Source organism: Octopus bimaculoides, chromosome 3 (genome assembly GCF_046866305.1).
Source record: "Octopus bimaculoides isolate indiv1 chromosome 3, ASM4686630v1, whole genome shotgun sequence".
Taxonomy (NCBI): domain Eukaryota; kingdom Metazoa; phylum Mollusca; class Cephalopoda; order Octopoda; family Octopodidae; genus Octopus; species Octopus bimaculoides.
This window is the reverse complement of record NC_142930.1, coordinates 107,492,308-107,512,968: the sequence shown is the minus strand read 5'-3', so window position 1 is coordinate 107,512,968 and position 20,661 is coordinate 107,492,308. Positions and strand designations below refer to the sequence as shown.

General features: G+C 35.3%; 1 protein-coding gene across 3 annotated transcripts in view; it reads left to right on the top strand.

Moving 5' to 3' along the window:
* Window positions 1-20,661, top strand: part of LOC106876333 (bridge-like lipid transfer protein family member 3B) — a 79,501-nt gene extending 58,840 nt beyond the window's left edge. For 2 of the 3 annotated variants that reach the window (XM_089349443.1, XM_014924832.3), the window contains exons 9-20: window positions 1,314-1,409; window positions 2,880-2,903; window positions 5,721-5,876; window positions 7,121-7,501; window positions 8,491-8,597; window positions 9,654-9,716; window positions 11,530-12,526; window positions 12,895-13,514; window positions 15,044-15,200; window positions 16,395-16,654; window positions 19,231-19,336; window positions 20,017-20,661. In XM_089349443.1, the coding sequence (XP_089205569.1) occupies window positions 1,314-1,409; window positions 2,880-2,903; window positions 5,721-5,876; window positions 7,121-7,501; window positions 8,491-8,597; window positions 9,654-9,716; window positions 11,530-12,526; window positions 12,895-13,514; window positions 15,044-15,200; window positions 16,395-16,654; window positions 19,231-19,336; window positions 20,017-20,525 (3,476 nt within the window). In that variant the 3' untranslated portion in view covers window positions 20,526-20,661. The remainder of the gene's footprint in view (window positions 1-1,313; window positions 1,410-2,879; window positions 2,904-5,720; window positions 5,877-7,120; window positions 7,502-8,490; window positions 8,598-9,653; window positions 9,717-11,529; window positions 12,527-12,894; window positions 13,515-15,043; window positions 15,201-16,394; window positions 16,655-19,230; window positions 19,337-20,016) is intronic. The other variant, XM_014924833.3, reaches the window with a different exon arrangement.

Below are 20,661 nucleotides of genomic sequence, written 5' to 3'. Positions count from 1 at the left end.
ATTTAATGTAGAATGTAAGATAGCCATAATAATTGATCATCAGTATTTCAATAGGTTGCTGTTTTGGCTCAAATCTTCTCTATGATATAACCTAGCGAAGTGATTGACTAAGAATAATTTACAGTGTAGCTAGACATTAGCTGTATTTTAGAATTAAAGATATGCCAATGGCATTGCTTCAGTGCTTTCCTTTGAGTTTAAATTACTATAGATTGAAGAATCAATCATTTCTAAAAAGTGATATTTTGTTAATATTTCTGTGGAATATGTTATTTGTAGAATATTCCTAAATATCGGTTGTGTGTCTTTCAACAAGACTGATTAATAAAGTTGTTTAACACCTATGTTCAGTGTCTCTTCTTAATGTTTTGGTAGATGAAACTATTTTTTACTCTGCTACCTTACCAGCTTCAGTTGCATTTGAGAAAGATGTGGAGTACATTCACTGACTCCATCTTCAGTGACAGTCGAATGCTAATAATAATAATAATAATAATAATAATAATAATAATAATAATAATAATAATTCTTTCTACTGGAAGCACAAGGCCCCAAATTTGGTGGAAGGGATTAAGTCGATTACATCAACTCCAGTGCATAACTGGTACTAATTTTATTGACCCCGAAAGGATGAAAGGCGAAGTTGACCTTAGCGAAATTTGAACTCAGAACGTAATGGCTGATGAAATACCGCTATGCATTTTGCCTGGCATGCTAACGATTCTGTCAGCTTGCCACCTCATTCAGTGATAATAATAATAATTTCAATAATAATGTCCATTTTGAGAATTCTTTGAGAGTGTTGAATTTGAAGCTCAGGACTGCATGGCACCTTGGGCAAGTGTCTTGTACTACAACCCTGGGCTGATTAAAGCCTTGTGAGTGGATTTGGTAGATGGAAACTGAAAGAAGTCCATCATATGTATATATGTGTGTGTGTGTGTATTACTGTCACCTTGCTATAACATCTTGTGATTGACTGCCACTGTTATGCAAGAGTGTCCTTCATTTCCAATATTCTGTGGAAATGTGTGGTCTTGGGGGAAATATTAGCTTAATTGGAAATAGGTGAAGGTTGGTATCCTACCATAGAAAGTCTGCCTTAACAAACTCTGTGACCCATGTGAATCATGGAAAAGTGGATGTCAAAACACTGATTTTTATGGTTATGATGATGACTATGTAATTTCCCGTTGCATACTTACAGTATATGAATTTCTCATCAAATGTTTATAGTTCATTGTTTTGTATGGATTCCTCATTTAATGTTTTTAGCAGTTAATGTTGCAGTCATTCATTATTGTATTTTCCAGATTCAGCCACAACATATTGTTCTAAAATTGAGGGTGGTGCCATGCAGGTGACTCTCAACAAGCTGTCAATTGATTATTATCCCTTCAATCCTGCAGGTAATTTAACTTATTTAATATATTCATCTTTTGAGTGGATTACTTGGCTGCTTTGTGTGATTTGCTTTGCTACTTTTGTAATATTTCAAGATGTACACAAAATGTTTGGTCATCTAACATCATTGGTTTGCATAACCTTTTGTGTATTTCTTTAATTTTAATTAATCACAAATTGGTGACTGAAATATTTGGAATAATTTTCTCTCCTTGTCAGAAGAGAATGGATAAGTTCCATTGAAATGAGATATTATTCTTGTGAGATAATGGTTAGTATGACTGAATTTCATATTGACAGTTTCAAGAATTTGTCTTGTAAATATGGATTAACTATCAGAATTACAATATCTTAGTGGGGATAGCTGGACTTTATGTGGGAAAGTGTCATAACAGTTGGCTCTTGTGTAGGATAGACATCTATTTGGTCAGATTATATGTATGGAACAGCTGTCAGAATAGTTAGATTTTATATGGATCAGCTATCTATATAACTAGACTATGTGTGAGACAGCTGTCGGGTCTTGACTGAGACAGCTGTGTAAGTGATCAGACTACATGAGTCAAAGTGAGAACTTCTATATAGTCATTTAACTTGCTAGAAATAGCATTCAAATCTTTCTCTAATTGCATTATATTCATTTAAAAAATAGATGCTACTCATTGAATACAATGAACTATTGGTGAAGGACAGAACGGTCATGACTGTAATGGCTTTGATCGTAGGTATGCTTGATCAGGGTTAACCCAGGGTTAAACTGCAACAACTTGACTGCTTATGTGAAAGCTGATAAAATAGCTATGCCTCTCATGTGTCAGAATGACTTAACTATATGTGGGGTAGTTTTTAGAATGAACAAGCTGTATGAGTGGGTGGGGCTGCAGTTGACGGAATAGCTAGATTCCTTGTGGGGCTGGAGTCAGTTGTTACTGTGACCACGTATATAACATGCCAGACTAAATATTGTGTCACTAATTAATGTTAATTTGTTACTTTGATATATCGACTCTGATGTAACATGTTATGAAATTTCAGTGATGACACTGTCTCCTCTGACCTCATTAATCAAAGTTAATGACAGTTGGGATTGGCTTCAACAATACTTAGTATATGATTTTATCAGAAAATTATTAATGACTGAGAAAGACATTTTATCTCTAGATATGTTTTATCAACTTATTCACTAATGTATCTCAGACACAGTCCTTATATTCTTCTAACAGACTAATTCTATTTCATTAGGCATTTGCAATATAACCCCTTTCTTTTTGCTTTATAATTTGTTGCTTTGCTGATGTAGAATTAGTCATGCTTTCTTTGTAGTATTGCTCTAGCATGGCCAAATGTAGCTTAAATCTCTTACACAACTAAAGAACACCCTACACATCTTGGTGGAGAAAGAATTCTCCGGACAGGTTTCCAGTTAGTCTGAAATTGTTTTTACAATTACTCTTAACATTTTTTATAACTTCCAGATGAGGCATTGATAATGAGTAGAGGTGAGTTGATTTAACCTTGTTGCTTCTTGAATGCCTAAATCTCTTTCTCTACGACCCATTTCATCTGCTTAAAACTTCTACAGCATTCTGAAGGAATTTTGGTGATATATATTTTAAGGGGAGTGCATTTATTATAGCAGGGGCAAGATAGACTGTTATCATTTGGTTATGGGATCAGATTATTGATTAATAATAATGAAATTCAGTGGTGAACTGATTCTTTTATGAGTCTATCCTAGAAAATGTATATTTGAATAAAAATTGTGACATTATCTGCAGTTTTAGAATAAAAACAACTCCATTAATTAGGATTAATGAAAAATGTAACCATCTAGGGCAAAAAAAAGTTATTAGACTTTTGATATAGGGTGGGCCAAAAGTAGGCTTACAGTTATTCAACTATCTCTTTCGTATTCATATATTAACAGTTTAGATCTTAATTATAAAAAAATATGAAACCATTATTCTATGCTAATTTAGATAATTGTAAGATAGAAATTTAAATGTAATAAAATGTTTTAAAAGAAATTTAAAGTGCCTACATGATAACTGTAAACCTACTTTTGGGCCACCCTGTAGTATTTAGGTTCCAGATATTCTGTTATTCCTGACAATAATAATAGGACTTACTATAAATGGGCTTTTGAACAAGGTTAAATTAGATAAATTTGAATATTTACGATAATTGTTTAGGAAGATTTGTGGAAGTAGAGGAAATGTAAATACTGAAATATTTCTACTGGCCTCATTAAAAGCACTAATTTCCTCAGATTCCACTGTTTTATTAAACATACCATAGCTTCTTCTGAGCTGTTACTTAAGAAGAAAGACAATAACAAGTTGTATATGCATCACTCAGAGAAAATGTTTTTGTAACTCAATTCTAATAGGTTAGAGCGGGGATGGGTAAATAGAGGTAACGAAAGAAATAGAAAATCTATAAACTATACTGATGTCCTTTAAGAGGTGACTTAATACCTTATCCTATGATTAAGTTCATTAAAATAATTATCCTAACACACTGTCTTGTAGTGCCTTACTTTTCTTATTGGAAACTATAAAAAAATCAGAACATTTCTAGCATGAAGCTCTGCTACACACTCTACCAAAACAACCCTTGCCTTCCCAGCATTCCATTTCCCATCATATGTTTGTAATGTATATCTAATTACTTATGATTAAGCATAAGTGATAATCTTTTCAATCATTGTACTTTGGTAGAGTCATAATAGTCCCCTCTCCCATCACTACATTATTTTCTTTGCATCAGGCATCTTCTGTTTAGATAATTATTCCCTCTTATTCCATTGGTAAAACCATATAAAGCATCATTGACCAAACCCTACATCTATGATTTAACTTTTTAGTACTCTTAGGGTGATGTAAACAGCAGTATTTGTGTGTGTGTGTGCATGTGTTTAGTTAATAGCCAGTATGACTCTACCAAAATACAACATTAACTGTTTCAACAAATAATTTCACACCAGATCTCTTCTCAAACATACTGGAAAGAAATCATCTTCATTATTTTACGAAAATGTGGAAGCCTACTTAACTTTGATTTAAACTAATAACATTCATTCATATTTTTTTATGGACTTGGTTTTCATTTTTCTAGAGTACACATATTGAATGAGGCAATGCATAAATAAACTGATGTTTTTATTAATATTTAGCAGAAGCAACAAAGTAACTCAAGGGCTGAGAGTTTCATGCGTTCTTATGAAACTCTTGGCCCTTGAATAAATATGTTGCTTCTGCTAAATATTAATAAAAATATACATTAAACACTCATGTTTTGAGTTCTATTTTTCCTGTTTGCATCACCAAACCTAAACAAATTGATATAGATAAAAATAGATAACCAACTGGGAATTAATCCTACATCACTAGATTTTTATATATATTCAAACAGAAACCTTAAACTGAAAGCTTTTAAAATTATACATTACTCTGCTCTAGAGTGTTGAAATATAGTTGATCAGTTGGACAGCCTAATTAAAATGTGCATAAACGGTGCAGCAAAATATCTTAAATTTCCAGATATACCCAGCCCACAGAGAGCCAAATTTAAAATACTGAAATAGTTTCTAAATTCATGCAACAGATGTGAGCATGACCATGTAGTTAAGAAGTTTGTTTTGCAACCATATAGTTTCAGGTTTGACTTCTCTTTGTAATTCCTTGAGTAAGTATCATCTATCATTGTGTAAAATTATTTCTTATATTTGTCAGAATCAGCGGAGGTTTTTGATAAAGTGCAGATATTGTCTTTCAGCCTGCATCGCATTGTCCTCCCCTATCATATTGCTTTTCCTCCCCAACTTTTGCTTTATTTTGATCTGCTGAAGAGTTTGTTTGTTTATAGGGATTATTTCCTTTTAGCTAAAAGGGCTTCTAGCTGTGACTGATGCATTCTACATATATATATGTTTATTTTGTGTGTGTGTGTGTGTATGTGTGTGTGTGTGTGTGTTTGGATCCTCTGTATGAGTGTACTTTGGATAATTGAGCATGAATTTATTTGTTAGAGTCTTTTACATCTTAAAATTCTTCAAATATCATTCCCTTCATTTCTCCTCCTTCTTTCTTGTATATTATTCTTTCCATCAGTCCAGCTTGGGAAGTGGTTGCCAATTTTTTTACTGTGGCTGGTGATACTATCAACCAAATGAGCTGGGTGCATTGTTTCATAATTTCAGCTGTTTTATGGTTCTGTATAAACCAATGTATTGCATAAAGCTGCTGTTACAACACCAATAAGAGTTTCCAATTTCCACCTCAGAGTTTAACATATTTTGTTTTTGTCATTTGTAGGTGGAGAACGAAAGCAATGGTACCGATACAGTGACCAGGTTGGTTCACGGAACCATTGGGTTGGTGGATTGTTTGCCAGTCACAAAAAGGAGGTTCAAAGGGCCAGATCAGCATTTGGAATGTCATCTCCATCACAGTCCCCTTCACACTCAACAGGTAATTCTTCATACATGAACACTTCTGTATAATGTTGCTTTCCTGTTGGATTTGATATTTCAAATTAAGATAGACTTAATTCTCATCTCTTCACCCTAGTTTAATGTCCATTCCTATTAATTGTTGGAATTAAAAAAAAAAAAGCTTTTATTCAGAGAAGTGGGTGAAATGCTCTTAACTTTCGTGGCAGGCCTTCTACGAACAATGATATTGCTGTTGTTGATATTTAATGTGAACATGCATAGGTTGGAGTTAGTAGTAGGAAAGGTTATTCCAGTAAGGGCTGGGAAAAATACTTATTGTGAGGTCTAAGTGGTGAAAGTGAGACTGGTGAATGTGAGATTGGATAAAAGGGCTTGGGTGAAGAGCTAATTCAGAGAAGTAGAGACTGTTCATTTTGCAAAAGAAGTGACAATGAGTGGAACCAACATATTTGTGAGCTAGTGAATCATGTTTGATTGGATGCAGTCTAAGATGTTAGTATGCAAACAACAGTACTGTTCCATTGATGTACTCCAATGTATATATTTACTTAAATTTTGTTGAGAATCAGTAACTAATTAGGGCTGTAGTATTTGTTTATTCTAAAATAGATCCCCTAATGCTTAATGACATGGTTTTGGCAATATTGTATGTGTAAGGTCACCATGAAAAATTATATCTGAGATTGTGTGGGTTTTAGTTGTGAGTGGTTCAGGATTAGAAAGGGTGAGAAGCAATATTGTTACTTTGGTGTGAACAATATTTGAGTCTTTAAAACTAGGCTGTTATGTCCCTATTGAAGGCTGCTCTCAATGTCTTTATTCTTGGAGTCATTTGATGGGGAAAGGGGGTAAGTTGATTACATTGACCCCAGTGTTCTACTGGTACTTATTTTATTGACCCTGGAATGATGAAAGGCAAAAGTCGACCTTGGCAGAATTTGGATTCAGAATGTAAGGACAGATGAAATACCATTAAGCATCTTGCCCAGCATGCTAATGATTCTGCCAGCTCATTGCCTACAGTTTAGAAATAATAATATAAAAGAGAGAAAAGAGGAACATAAAAAAAAAGCAAAAAGAGCAGAAGTGAAGAAGACATCCACAGTTCTTGAGTGGTGAACATTTCTGCTATAAAAGTAGAAGGCTTAAGATAATCTCTTATTAATTTTTTGTCCTCTTTCTAATATTAAACTAATGTTTGATTATTTGTAGTATCCATCATGTTCAGTAATTTATGTGTATTGATTAACTATTTTACAGATCAACCTCAAGGTACATCATCCACACCATCATCATCTTCAACTGGTAGTAGTATCAATACAAATAGTAGTAGCACTAAACCTCAAATGTCATCCACAGTCTCTAGTGCCAATGAGAAAGTGACTGGATCAGGAAGTGGATCAAGTGTGCCAAACCGATCTTCTCATGGTGGGGAGAAGAGGTTGTGTTTACTTGAGAGCTGCTTTGTTCTTGAAGTGGACGAGTTCACAATTTTCTGTATCTCCACAGCTGATAATAAGAGAAACAACCCTCACAAATTCTTCTCTTCAGAGAAGAGGGTGTTACATTTACCTCAAGATATGCCAATTTTACACATGGAGTTCACTGAATATTATTATCCTGAGGGAGTCAATTTGCCAGGTAAGTAACCTTTACACTCACAGTTGTTCTGTCTATTTGTTCTGCAACAGTTTATTGTAAAAACTGCCTTAGTTCACACATGGTTTTTTGGTGTTATTTTATTCTTTTACTATTTTGTCAGAGCTAGGTAAGGTAGCACTATGACCCCTTTTCAAGGTCCCCGAAACTAGTGAAAGAAAGGTACCTTAAAACTAGAAACCTGGGTTGAATACTTGCAAGAGTGTACTTTGCTAACGGTACCCATGGGCCAGGTGAAGGTGCTAAACTGGACAGCAGGTTAAATCTACCACACAAAAACAGAAATAGGCTTCTAACAAGCTTCCATATAGTTTCTATTTACAAGCCTTCAGTTATTCTGAGGCTATAGCTGAAAACAAATGCCTCAAAGTGTTGTGTAGTGACATTGAACCCGAAACCATGCAGTTGCAAAGTGAACTCCTTTACTATACAGCCATATTTATGACTGAACACAAACATGGACACGTGCAATTACAACTACTCACCGCCATACATATGAGTAAATATACTTGATCGTACTCAGACGTGCGTGCACACACAAACATACAGATACATCTACATACTGAGTAATGATGTCTTTCCAACGTCAGTAAATCAGTTATATGATTCGACCCTTTTGTTACCATAATTCTATTGATATATACTATCTTCTTTCCATTTATTTTTGAAAATAATGAAGAATTTGTTAAATAACTTTTTCAATTTAATTTGGTGTTTGGAATATAAATTAATATGGAAGATGTGAATTTAGATCATTTTGACCTAGAGGAAAGCCAAGCAAATTCTATCATGTCCATTAATCTCCCTTATCAAGCCTTCATGAAATTTATTCACTATTTGGTAAGTAGAAGTTTATCCAGATCATAAATGAAAATAAAGAGGGAAATTCTGGTTTGTTCTGCTTCTCTATAACCAATCATTGAATCAGTTTTGTTTTATATGGATTGATTTTCTTTTTGTCTATTTTTCAGTGCCACATGCTAATCTGTATGTATTGTTAAACCCTGTACAGCTGAGAGTCGACTATCTTACACTCCTCTGGCTTAACTATTTTGTGTTGCAGCTGTCCAAAAATCTGGTTAGTATTTATGTTAGCTCTTCTCTTTCATCATCATCATCATCATCATCATTTAACGTCCGCTTTCCATGCTAGCATGGGTTGGACGATTTGACTGAGGACTGGTGAACCAGATGGCTACACCAGGCTCCAATCTGATTTGGCAGAGTTTCTACAGCCGGATGCCCTTCCTAACACCAACCACTCCGAGAGTGTAGTGGGTGCTTTTATGTGCCACCGGCACGAAAGCCAATCAGACGGTACTGGCCACGCTCAAACGGTGTATTTTACGTGCCACCTGCACAAGAGCCAGTCCAGCGGCACTGGCAACAATCTCGCTCGAATGTGTTTACATGTACCACCAGCACGATTTCGCTTTCGCTTGCCCCAACAGGTCTTTGCAAGCCGAGTTTAGTGTCCAATGAAGGAGACGACGTTGGCATGGGTGCCAGTTGTTGAATTTAGTTCGACTTCGATTTCACTTGCCTCAACAGGTCTTCGCAAGCAGAGTTTAGTGTCCAACGAAGGAAAGGTATGCATAAGTGGGCTGGTTATACCACTGGCATAGGCCACAGGTTATGGTCTCACTTGGCTTGCCGGGTCTTCTCAAGCACAGCATATTTCCAAAGGTCTCGGTCAGAAGTCATTGCCTCGGTGAGGCCCAATGTTCGAAGGTCGTGCCTCATCACCTCATCCTAGGTCTTCCTGGGCCTACCGCTTCCACAGGTTCCCTCAACTGCTAGGGTGTGGCACTTTTTCACACAGCTATCCTCATCCATTCTCGCCACATGACCATACCAGTGCAATCGTCTCTCTTGCACACCACAACTGATGCTTCTTAGGTTCAACTTTTCTCTCAAGGAAAAATAGATGTTAAAATGATGATGATGATGATGAATGTCCTCTAATAGTTTTGTATGTATTAAGTAGATGTTATCTATTTCTTCCTGTCTTCTCACTTTGTCTAGCTGATCAGCAAGCATGGACAACTAAGACACCTTGCACTGTCTCTTGTAAATCAAAGATAACAACATTTGTGTATCTTACTAACAACTGTTTTTCACCTTTGTTTTGCAGAAAGAAAATACAGATGGACCTCGTGAACACATTGATATCAAATTTGAAGCTTTAATGCCGAAAGTAAGTTGACTTTGCTGTTGATACTACTACTACTACAACTAGGAAACTTCTATGTGGTCATTCAACTTGGAGATAGTAGTCAAGTCTCCTTCAAATCTTGGAAAATGATAATTATTCTGGTTGGAATGCTTTTGATCATAGGTCTGCTTGATTAGGGCCAACAATTATTATCTTTATTGCTCCTAGTATTATTGCTGTACTTTCCATTATATATGTCAAAAAAACTTTATGGTTATAACATGAGATTCTGCACTTATTTTATGCAGTGGTATTGTAATGAGTTTCAATCTTGTCAAATTTTCAATGAAGATTTAAGTGCTATTCATTTCACTTCACTTTCGTTACTTCATAGACTTGAGAACAGCATCAAAGACACACAATCTGATTTCCTTTCGTCTCTTATTGTGAGGCATTGTGATCATCAAAAACTGGAATTTATCTATGGATGGCCTAATACCTACAGAAATGTAAACAGTTTCACTAGAAATTATAATATTTTTAAAACATAAATGATTCATTTGTGTTTGCAAATAATAGTGTAACTTATTCATGTCACTCCTAAAGTGAAAGCATGTGGCCTAGTGGTTAGGGGCTGAGTTAACAATCATAAGTTCATGGGTTCAGTTCCTGGACTGGGTGGTGCAGTGTGTCACTGAGTAAGACACATCATTTCACATTGCTCAAAGCTACTCAGCTGAACATGAGTACTAGTTGACTGCTGGTGCAGCCCTCTAGTTGCTCCAGCTATCACATCCTTGATATTTCACTGGGTCAAGTATGAGAGAATCGAAAGGATGTTTATGTCTGCTTATACCAATAACATGATACTTGTGTCGCTTGGGCCCCTGAAACATCTGTTCACCTTGCATATGTCAATAACATATAATTATCTGGACTACTTTGGTTCCCAAAACATATTTGGGTCTCTTTCATTCCTGAAATTTATCAAAATCCATCAAGTTATTTACTTACTGGTGTTTGTTCTTTAGAATTCTGGTTGTCTTCTTGACTACTGAATCAACTATTGTAGAGTGTTCAGTTCCCACAAAAGTGAAATTTTTAGTTACATAATTAGATTCCTAAATTAATGAAGTACTTCTGTTTTGTTGAAAATGTTTTTATTATTGTAATATTTGTAATGGTTAGAGGGAACAGCTAAATGCTGATAGTGAGAAATATTCAGTATCAGCATCCAGCTACTATTTCTAAAGACTAAATTTGTAAAACCTTTTAATAGGCTTATGACCTCTTGATTCTCCATCTTTTCTCTTGTCACTGATGTATATTCATTGTTTTTTGCTAGTTGAATCTTTGTTGGGAGTGGTTGACCATTAGGAACATTGCAGACATGAAACACCAGCAAACAGTTTTCTATCTAGATTCAAATATTAACTATTTAAAGCTATGAGAGAACCTTTATATGATCATTCAGCCTGCAAATAATAGTAGCCAAATTCTCCTCAAATCACACCCTACAGTGTTAAAAGAAGGACACATTGAATTATGTAGTCCTGAATACACTGCCCATAGAAAATAAGAAGGAGTGATCACAGCTAGATTGTTTTTGACCATAGGTTTACATGATCAGGGCTAGCCTAGAGCTAAACAACAAAGGCTACTTAAATAACCTCCCACAATATCAACTATATAAATTATTGTTAGAGAAATAACATTGGATTAACATAATATGTGTGAAAGTAATGAATGTGTTAAGTGAAATACATTAGTAAAGAAGGGCTCTGGCTGGAGAGATCCTTCTCTTTACATGTTTTACTAACAACCAGTCTAACTCTTTATTTTTCTTTATCTCCAGCTATTAATCCCTGCTGAAAGTGGATCCTATCCACAAGTAGCTGAGCGACCAGATACTCTGTTAGTTCAAATCTCCAAAATGTCAGCAACCAATAAACAGAGTGAGGAAGACACCAGTCATGAGAAACTATTACTAGCACTGGAAGAACAAAGCCAGTGCTGTCTACTTAAATCAACAGAGTTCCCAATGGATCAGAACGAACTTTTGGTGTGTCCACAACATGTATGTAGTCATGTCTTAGAAAAGGACTGTCTTAATGCCTACATAGACTCATATGTGAAACAAGTGTTGACAAACTACAAGTTGTCATTGTCTGGCACTAACACAACTACAAACGCAGCTGAAATAGCTGACAGGAGAAGATTGAAAACCAACAGTCTCAAGCTGGATGCTGCATATGATATCTGGAATGTACATATTGATCAGATATGGATGGACTTCACCACACGCAAGTCTCGGCCTGTTCCTTTTCTAGAGTCTTTCCCAGTGACATTTTGGTTTTGGCGAACTCAGCCCTGTAAAAGTAGGGGGAAGAAGGAAGGAGAGAGTAGATTTGACCATAAAGGCAGTTCTAACTTGAATGGGAGTCAGGATTATAGTGACACTTCTGAATTAGCTGATAGTGATAGTTCAACAACACTTTGTGATAATGATGGCCACACTGACATCTGTGCAATAGTATGTATCAAATCAAAAGTTCAAGTCCTAATCACACATTACCAGTATTTGTTCATGCTACGGCTTGCTGAGTCTTTAACAACCTTTCAAAAACAACTAGATGCTGACACTGAATATTTCTCCGGAACATTGGCATCTTCATCAGTTTCTTTAACAACATTTGTGCAGGACATTGAAGTAGCGATGGTTTTCCGTAAACCATCTGAGAGTTCATTCCATAATGGAAACATGACTGAGGCTCATAGCAGTACCATAAAAGGAAGTATACCAGAACTGTCGCTTCCTGACCGGCAAGCAGAATTGGATGGTTGGCCAAACAGTAAGTTAATGTGCACGACTGTCATTTGTTTGATCTTGCTTCCCTCCAGGGGGTACAAATATATATAATACCCTCTCACCTTTCCATATATACATCATCATCATCATACACACACACATCAAACATCCTCTCACCTTCCCAAACACAATCCTTCCTTCTATAAACACCACTAATATATAATGTGTTATTTCTGTTCTTTTGCTTTCACTCATCTGTCAAGTTTCATAAATATTTTGTATTTGTTATCTATAATCAATGTAAGTCTAATTATAATCATTATAGATTTTATTAATTCTTCCTAAGAACATGTAATAATTTCCTGCTGTATTGTTTGTTGATCCATCAATGAATTTCTATGTTATTTGCAGATGACATGAACAACTATGATGGCAGCTTAAGTTACATCTCAAAATCTTACAGTGATTCTCGTTTAAATATCTCCAAGCATAGAAGTATGAATGGAGAGCTAATGGAGGGTTTGATCCATGAAGATAGCATGCAACCATTGAATACAGCATTAGAGAACAGTACTCCAAACATTAACCTCTGCAGTAGTGAAGGTGCATCAGAATCTGTAATGCCTATGTCACTCGTAACATATAGTGCAGCTTCAGACACTGTTTATTCAACAATAAGTTCCTTAAGCAGTTCAGATGCTAAAAGTGCTGGGCCAGCAGTTACATCACGCAAATCCAGTTTTAAAAGTGAAAAGAAAAAAGTTTTATCGACAGCTTGGTCAAATTTTACTGACAAGTTGAGGTCCATGAGTGATTTAAATGACGATTCTTTGCTTGGTAGTGAAGACCTGGAACCAGGTCAGACTGATTATTCTTCAGATGATGAGTCGTTTGAACATCTGTCATTAGAAGACGCTGAAGAACTTCCTGCATTTGAAAAAAAACAAACTCTTGATGCTCAGGGCTCTTTTGAAACTACAAGCCAAGACAGCAGTTTAGAAACTACATCAACAGCTCGAGAAAAGCAACTAGTATGTGTTATTTATATTTTCTCCTTTTATGTGGTTAGCTTTGCAATAACTTCATATGAAAGTTTTCTTTCACTTATTTTTCCAATATGATGTGGCACAGTGTGTTTAAAGTGAAGATATATGACTATTGGGCATGTGTCCATGCACTTACTACAGTTAATCATTTGTGTTTGTGGCAAAGGCACATAACTTTGCTTGCTTCAGTCTGCCTTGCTGGTAACAAGTTCTACTTTTATTTCATAGTTGAGTTGTTAGAATTAAGAAAGACATGCAGCTGTAAAAACAATTAGACCAACAATATACAGATGTTCAAATTAAATAAAATAATCATTCTTTAAAAATCTGTTTAAAAGCTAGAGCACAAAACTAGTGATGTTGATGAAGTTAATGTTCTTTATGAGCTTCAGTTACTTGACAACTAGTTCAGAGAAACAGATGTTATTGCAGTAGTTATAGAAGAGGCTGGGAGGAAAATACAAAACATATGTGAGTCTATACCAGTAGTGTGTTGGTGAGTGTTTGTGTGTCAGTCTTCTCTTGAATGTGCTCTGTTCCAGATATGTGAGCAGTTGTTACAATATGAGTTTTATTAGAGTTTTGTAGATGGTCAGCAAATGATCAGAGGTTGAGGTATTTCAAGCCCTAAAAAAGAAACCTAGAGTTTGTGATGTTTTTCTACAGATACCTAGCATGAGCATGTCAAAATAGATGTAAAACAGAGAAAATAAGTCATAATGTGTGAAGATATACTGGAAGGAGAGAGTTCTGCCTGACTAACTATCAACATATCAGTTACAAAAATATCAGATTTTGTTATAGAGAAGAAGTTTCACGTATTAGTGGATGCCTGTTATAAATTACTCATCTGGAAATAGTTTATATTTTCTGTCACTTTCCTAAAGTATGCTAAATATTTATGTTGCATATTGTTTCTTCAAATGCTTACTCATTAATTACAAAATTTTTTTTTTTTTTTAATCCATAATTGGCCTACCACCAACATGATGTTTTGTGTATATTACGTTTCTGAATGACTTTGTATGTTTCATTTTTAGACCCTATAAGTTACATCCATTTACACTGGCCCCATTGATCCACTTCTATCCCTATCACCAACTTGCTTCTCATCTTTATCTCCAGCCAATGAAGGAACCTTTATTTAATCAGTTGACCTGCTAGAAATAGCAGTCAAATCTCTTACACTAGTATCATAAAAAAGAAAGGATACATTAGGTAATGTAGCTTGAGGTACACTATTATTGCAAACAAAAAAAAAAAACCCAAACGGGATAGTCTTGGCTTGACTGCCTTTGATTGTACATCTATTTGATGGCAGTTGAACATATCTCTAGCAAATCAATATTATTCACTATCATTATATGTCCTCACATTTGCAGCTATTTCAATAGCATATAATTTCAAGTCCTTTCTCAATGCAAGCTCATATTGTGTAAAGTAAAAATGAAGCTACACAGTGAAGCAATAAGTTAAATTCAATCAAATCATTGCATACGTTTTTTTTTTTTCAGATCAATGTTTCAATCTTCCATTTGAGCCGAACTGAAGCATTTGTCCAGAACTTGAGAAGTGGTACTGTGTTACGTTGTCAATTACAAAATATTGATGTTGCTGAATCAAGAGGTTTCAGCTGGGAAGGATTCCATCGCAAGTTTACCTCATCAAAAGGTATTTTTCGTATATTTTTGTAGTAAAATTAACATTGTTTCCTAAGGGTCCCTATTGTTCTATTCCATTAATGAAGTCAATAGCTTAAATGTATATCACAGGTATGGCTGTATGGTTCAGAAACTTGCTTTGCAACCATGTAGTTTCTGGTTCAGTCCTACTGCCAGACATCTTTGGGCAAGTGTCTTCTACTATAGCCTCAGGCTGACCAATGCCTTGTGAAAGAATCTGGCTGATTGAAACTGTGTTTTTGTGTTTGTACTTGTCTCCCACCACTGCTTGACAGCCTGTGTTGGTTTGTTTATGCCCTCATAATTTAGCAACTTGGCGAAAGACAATGATAGAAAAAGTACCAGATTTAAAAGTAAAAAAAAAAAAAGTACTGGGGTCAATTTATTCAACTAAACCCTTCAAGACAGTGTCTTAATATGGCTACAATCCAATGACTGACACAAGTAAAAGATAAAAGATCCATTTTCTAAAATGTAATTTGAGTAGCAGGTATATGAGTCAATGACATGCTAAATTACCAGCTGAAAGGTAACTTGTTCAAATCTTTGACCAGCATTGTTTTGTGTCTAAGGACAAGTCACTTAACTTCTAATTGGCTCATTGATTAGCCATCTGCTGTGATAGGTGATGGGTTGTTGGAACATGCACATGGCTTGTGTATTTGAGTTATTGATGTGAAGTCTGCAGTGCATAACTGTTCAGCTTATCAGTTTTCTCCTGTAGATAATCTATCTTTGAGGAGAAGATTACCAAGTCAAGTGTACACTCAAGTTCTAAATGTGAGGGAAAGTGTCCACATAATACCTCTGATGTAGTCTTACTGATGATCCATTCATTGTTAATTAAGAAATAGATGTGGAGAGAATACAGCCTTGTCACAACTAGATTTCACTGATGTTTCATAATCTTGTGGGTTAAGTTTACAGAAGGTTAAGTTTACAGAAGGTTAAGTTTCCTAAATGTTTTCTGTAACATCTTCATTACCTAAATCATTATTATCTAACTTTGTCAACATTTTATACGTCTTCCTCTATCTCAGCTTACATTAATCAATATGTGGGACAGGTTCCTCTGTCTATCAATTAATAGGTAGCTGAATAGTTTTCTGTTTGTTATTTATTACTTTAAACACATTTCTCATCCAATTTGGCTGGTAAATCTGCTGTTGTTGTTTTGTATTAGGTTTACAGTATGAGACAAAATCAATGTCAACAGCCCAGTTCCCAGTACGACTAAAGTATATGATTGGTCCTGGTCTGGCTGAATTAAAGAATGATCTCATTGGACAAGAGCGGGGATTTTTACACATTGACTTGGCTGACATCAACCTGACATTCCAGATGTCAGCTCTTATGAATATAACTGATCTGATTGAGGACGAGCTCCCTCCTGTCTTCATGCCACTCTATATCAGCATCAAAGACCTGACACTGACATTACAGGTAAGGCTTTTTGGACAGCTATTGAATAATTGTTTTATTTTACAGTTTCAAGCTGTTGTATCGGACACTGCTGCTATAGGCAGCTACTGAACAGATAACTGACTGTTTTCAGGGGTATGGAATGTAAATATTAGGGTCAAGTTAGAGGTGCATGCCAGAAAACAGGGTTCAATAAAATCAGTACCAGAAAGTGAAATAACAAAGGCTTAATGCCTCTCTAAGTTGGGTAACAGACTTAATCTGTCACACGGTTTAACATCACTGCCCCACCTTTAGTGAAGCTCGCTCTGTTTGCAAGTATTCAGGCCAGGCCTCCAGTTTGAGGATATATTCCTTCTTTATTCTCACGAGTTTCTGTCCTCTTTCTTGTTAACTCTCTCTCTCTCTGGTTGGCCAACTATGTACCCCCTAAGACACCTGTTTCTGTCTTTCTGTCACACTCTAACTTTTATCATCTGATGCAAAATTACCTCCTCCAATGTCCCCTCCCTTCTCAAAGATGCCTTATCTTACAAGTTACTTGGTGACCCTGCCAGTGCTGGTGCCACATGAAGTGGTTGGCATTTGGAAGGGCATCCAGTTGTAAAAACCATGCTAAAACTGACCTTGCCCGTGCTGATGCCATGTAAAAAGCACTCAGTCCACTCTGCAGGGTGGTTGGTGTTAGAAAGAGCATCCCGCCATAAAACAGACACAGAAGCCTGGTGTAGTCTTCTGCCTGGCTGGCTACTCTCAAACCATCCAACCCATGTCAGAATGGAAGGTGGACGTTAAACAATGATGGTGATGATGATGAAATGCCTTTCCTGTTACCAATCCTCACCTGTTTCCAGGCAAGGTAATATTTTGCGATGGCTGAACATGTTCTCCCAGAAAGTTGGAAATGAATGACAGCTTCTATGATGGTGACACTCATTTACAACTGTTGAATGATGTCATATACTGGAAGGCAAAGTTTGCTCAACAGATAGCAAGTACCACTTCTTTATAGTTGAGTAATTAGTTACTGGAAGGGCATCCAACTGTGAAAACAATTGCTCCAAGAACATCTTCACTTGTATAGCATAGTAAATATAAGACAACCAGACACACACACTTTTTAAAGAATGTCTTATTGATATTTTAATTTAGTCAAAATGTATCAGCTGTTACGTGTGTGTTACTTATACAGTATATATTTGTTATTATAAACTATACTAGTATTTCTTCAGACTTCTACTCATATTGTTGTTAAAAGTACACTATGCACAAAGCAGAGAAACTATTGGGCTGGCAAGAAAGTAGTTTCGATTTTTTAATGTGAAATAAAAGTCATATTTTTCATACAAAGAATGAACTTAAATCAATTATATATTTTCCATTTTGTTTGATGACCTTTTGCCATCTTTCTGGCAACTTCATGATTTCATGTAACTTCTGGTCCTTATCAGCAAAAAAATGGAAGCAAGTGTGATTTCAGTTCATATCATTATTATTGAAAGAATTTTGCAAACTTCAAAATAAATGGTAATCTGATGGTGCAAGGTCAGAGCAATATGGTGGATGTGACATCACTTCCTAATTTTTCATGAGTTAGCAGAGATGTGTGTGGTCTAGCGCTGTCATGGTGGAATATGATTCCTTTACGATTTGCCAATTCTGGCCGTCTTTCTCTGATTGCTTTCTCCAGTTTCATTAGTTGTTGATAGTAAACCTCTGAATTGATTGTTTGGTTTCTGGGAAGCAGCTCACAATACACAACACCTTTGTAATTCTACCAAATTGCCAGCATAACCTTTTTTTTTATGCAATTCAACTTTTGATATAGTTTGTGCTCATTCATTATGCTTCGACCATGATTGTTTTCGATTGATGTTATTGTAGACAATCTATTTTTCATCACCTAAGTGAGTCTTTTTCAATCTATGTGGAACCCAAATATCAAGCTTTTCAACGAGTCCAAGACATTTTAAATGATTTTAAATTATCGTGTGTGATACATTTAACCTCTCTGCAATCTCTTGCAATATGACATTCAGATTCAATTATGGCTTTGATTTGGTCATCATCAACTTCAGTAGATTGACCAGAACATTGGTCATATTTGAGTGAAAAATCTCCAGAATGGAATTTTTAAAACCAATTATGATATGTGCATTCTCTTAAGTCATCAGCACCATAAACTTCACATATCTCTTTGTGAGCCTCAGCAGCTTTCTTTCCTTTACGGAAATAAAGAATCAAAATACGGCGAAAATGTTCGTTTTTACACTCCATCTTAAAGTTGACACTGAACTAATAGCTGTGAACAAAATTACGTACAATTTGCTTCTAAAGTAAGCTAAAAGTAATGGCTATCAAATGTCAAAAGGAAAAAAATCATAACATTGACAAAAGTCATTCAAAAAGATCATAGCTCTATCTATTTGTGAAAAACGAAATTACATTCTTGCCAACCCAGTATTCTCAATATTGTCCTTAACAAAAAGCAAGAAAACCAGTTTTTTTTTTAACCCTTAAAAATCTAAGGTTTAATGTTTATAAATCTATAATACTGAAATCATTTTACATTAGTTATCACTGTTACTATTTCACAGGAAGACCGTCCATCCAGCTGTGGCAACTCTAGTCAACCACCAACTGTAATTTCATTGCATCGTTCAATAATCGATCGTGGAGGGGATGGAGTCTTTCATATCAGAGGTAAACATGTTTGTATTTCTGAATAATTTGGAAGAAGAAGCATATATGTAGTTTTAATTTATTATTTAATGTTGATATAACATGAAGAAAGGTTCAGAAATGTGTTTACTCATTAGGAAAGTAAATAATCAAAGGGAGAAAATGTATTAAAAAAAAAAAAAAAAAAAGAGTCAAAAGACACATTTTAAGTGATATATAACTTCTATTTAAATGAATGAGTTTTCAACTAAACACAGTGCTGGATATAAATAAAAAGATCAGTTCTCATACTCAAATGATCTGTCTTTGCACATGCACTCAGGTAGTTTCTAGGATGTAATACTAAGCTACATAACACCTAAGTTTTTGGAGCTAGCAAATAACTAGGAGGCAGCTCCTCTTCATAATATAAATAATCTTACTGCTGTACATTGCAAAGAAATTCTCTACTGGTGCTCAGTAATACTCTGTAGCAATTACTGTGCTCAGAGAAGACTTTTTGAATGATTTTAACTGAGGTGTCCAGTATTGAATCAAACTGACACTTATAGAATGTCTGAAAGTAAATTCTGAACTAGATTTGAACTTCAGAATTTACTTTCAGACATTCTAGATTTGAACTTCCCTCAATTATTTTTTCCATTTTATATTATTTAAAAATGTTAACTCTCATACAATGTGATATTTCTTTTGACCAACAGGTGCTAGAGAGAGCGAATATTACAAAAGGATCTCAAAATCATCCTTGATTACCAAAAATTCATCAGGTGAAGACCAAAACACCTTAGAAGCAGCTTTATATGGTTCTGTTAGTACTTCTAGTCGAATAATTGAACAGTTACATAATGAGAATGAAGAACTGGTATCTGTTAATAGAAAGCAAGCTGAAACTTTAGAGAATTATACAATGCTTATGGCAGAAGTTGCCAGTTTGAAGGATGAAAACCAGAAACTTAAGGAATCTTTAGATGAAAAGGTCTCTCAGATACAAGATTCTAATCAGAATTTCTCCTCAGAACATATAACATCATTAGAAACTGAAAATCTGAAGCTATTACAAAAGATTACTTACTTAGAAGAAGAAATACAAACATCTGTTAAAGAAAAGGACTCGTTACTAGCAACAATGCACCTGCTTCAAGAAGAGTTGCTTTCATCAGAGCAACAACGCACCAGTTTCCAGCATCTACAAAGTCCTAATCAAGCATAATTTATTTAAATTATCCTGTATAACAGACTTTGAAGGTCTCACTGACTGTTGCTTCTGATTTTACTGGTTACCCATTCAATATTATTTAGTTTTTCCTCTATAGTAAGATATCTGCCAGAATACAACATGATGTATA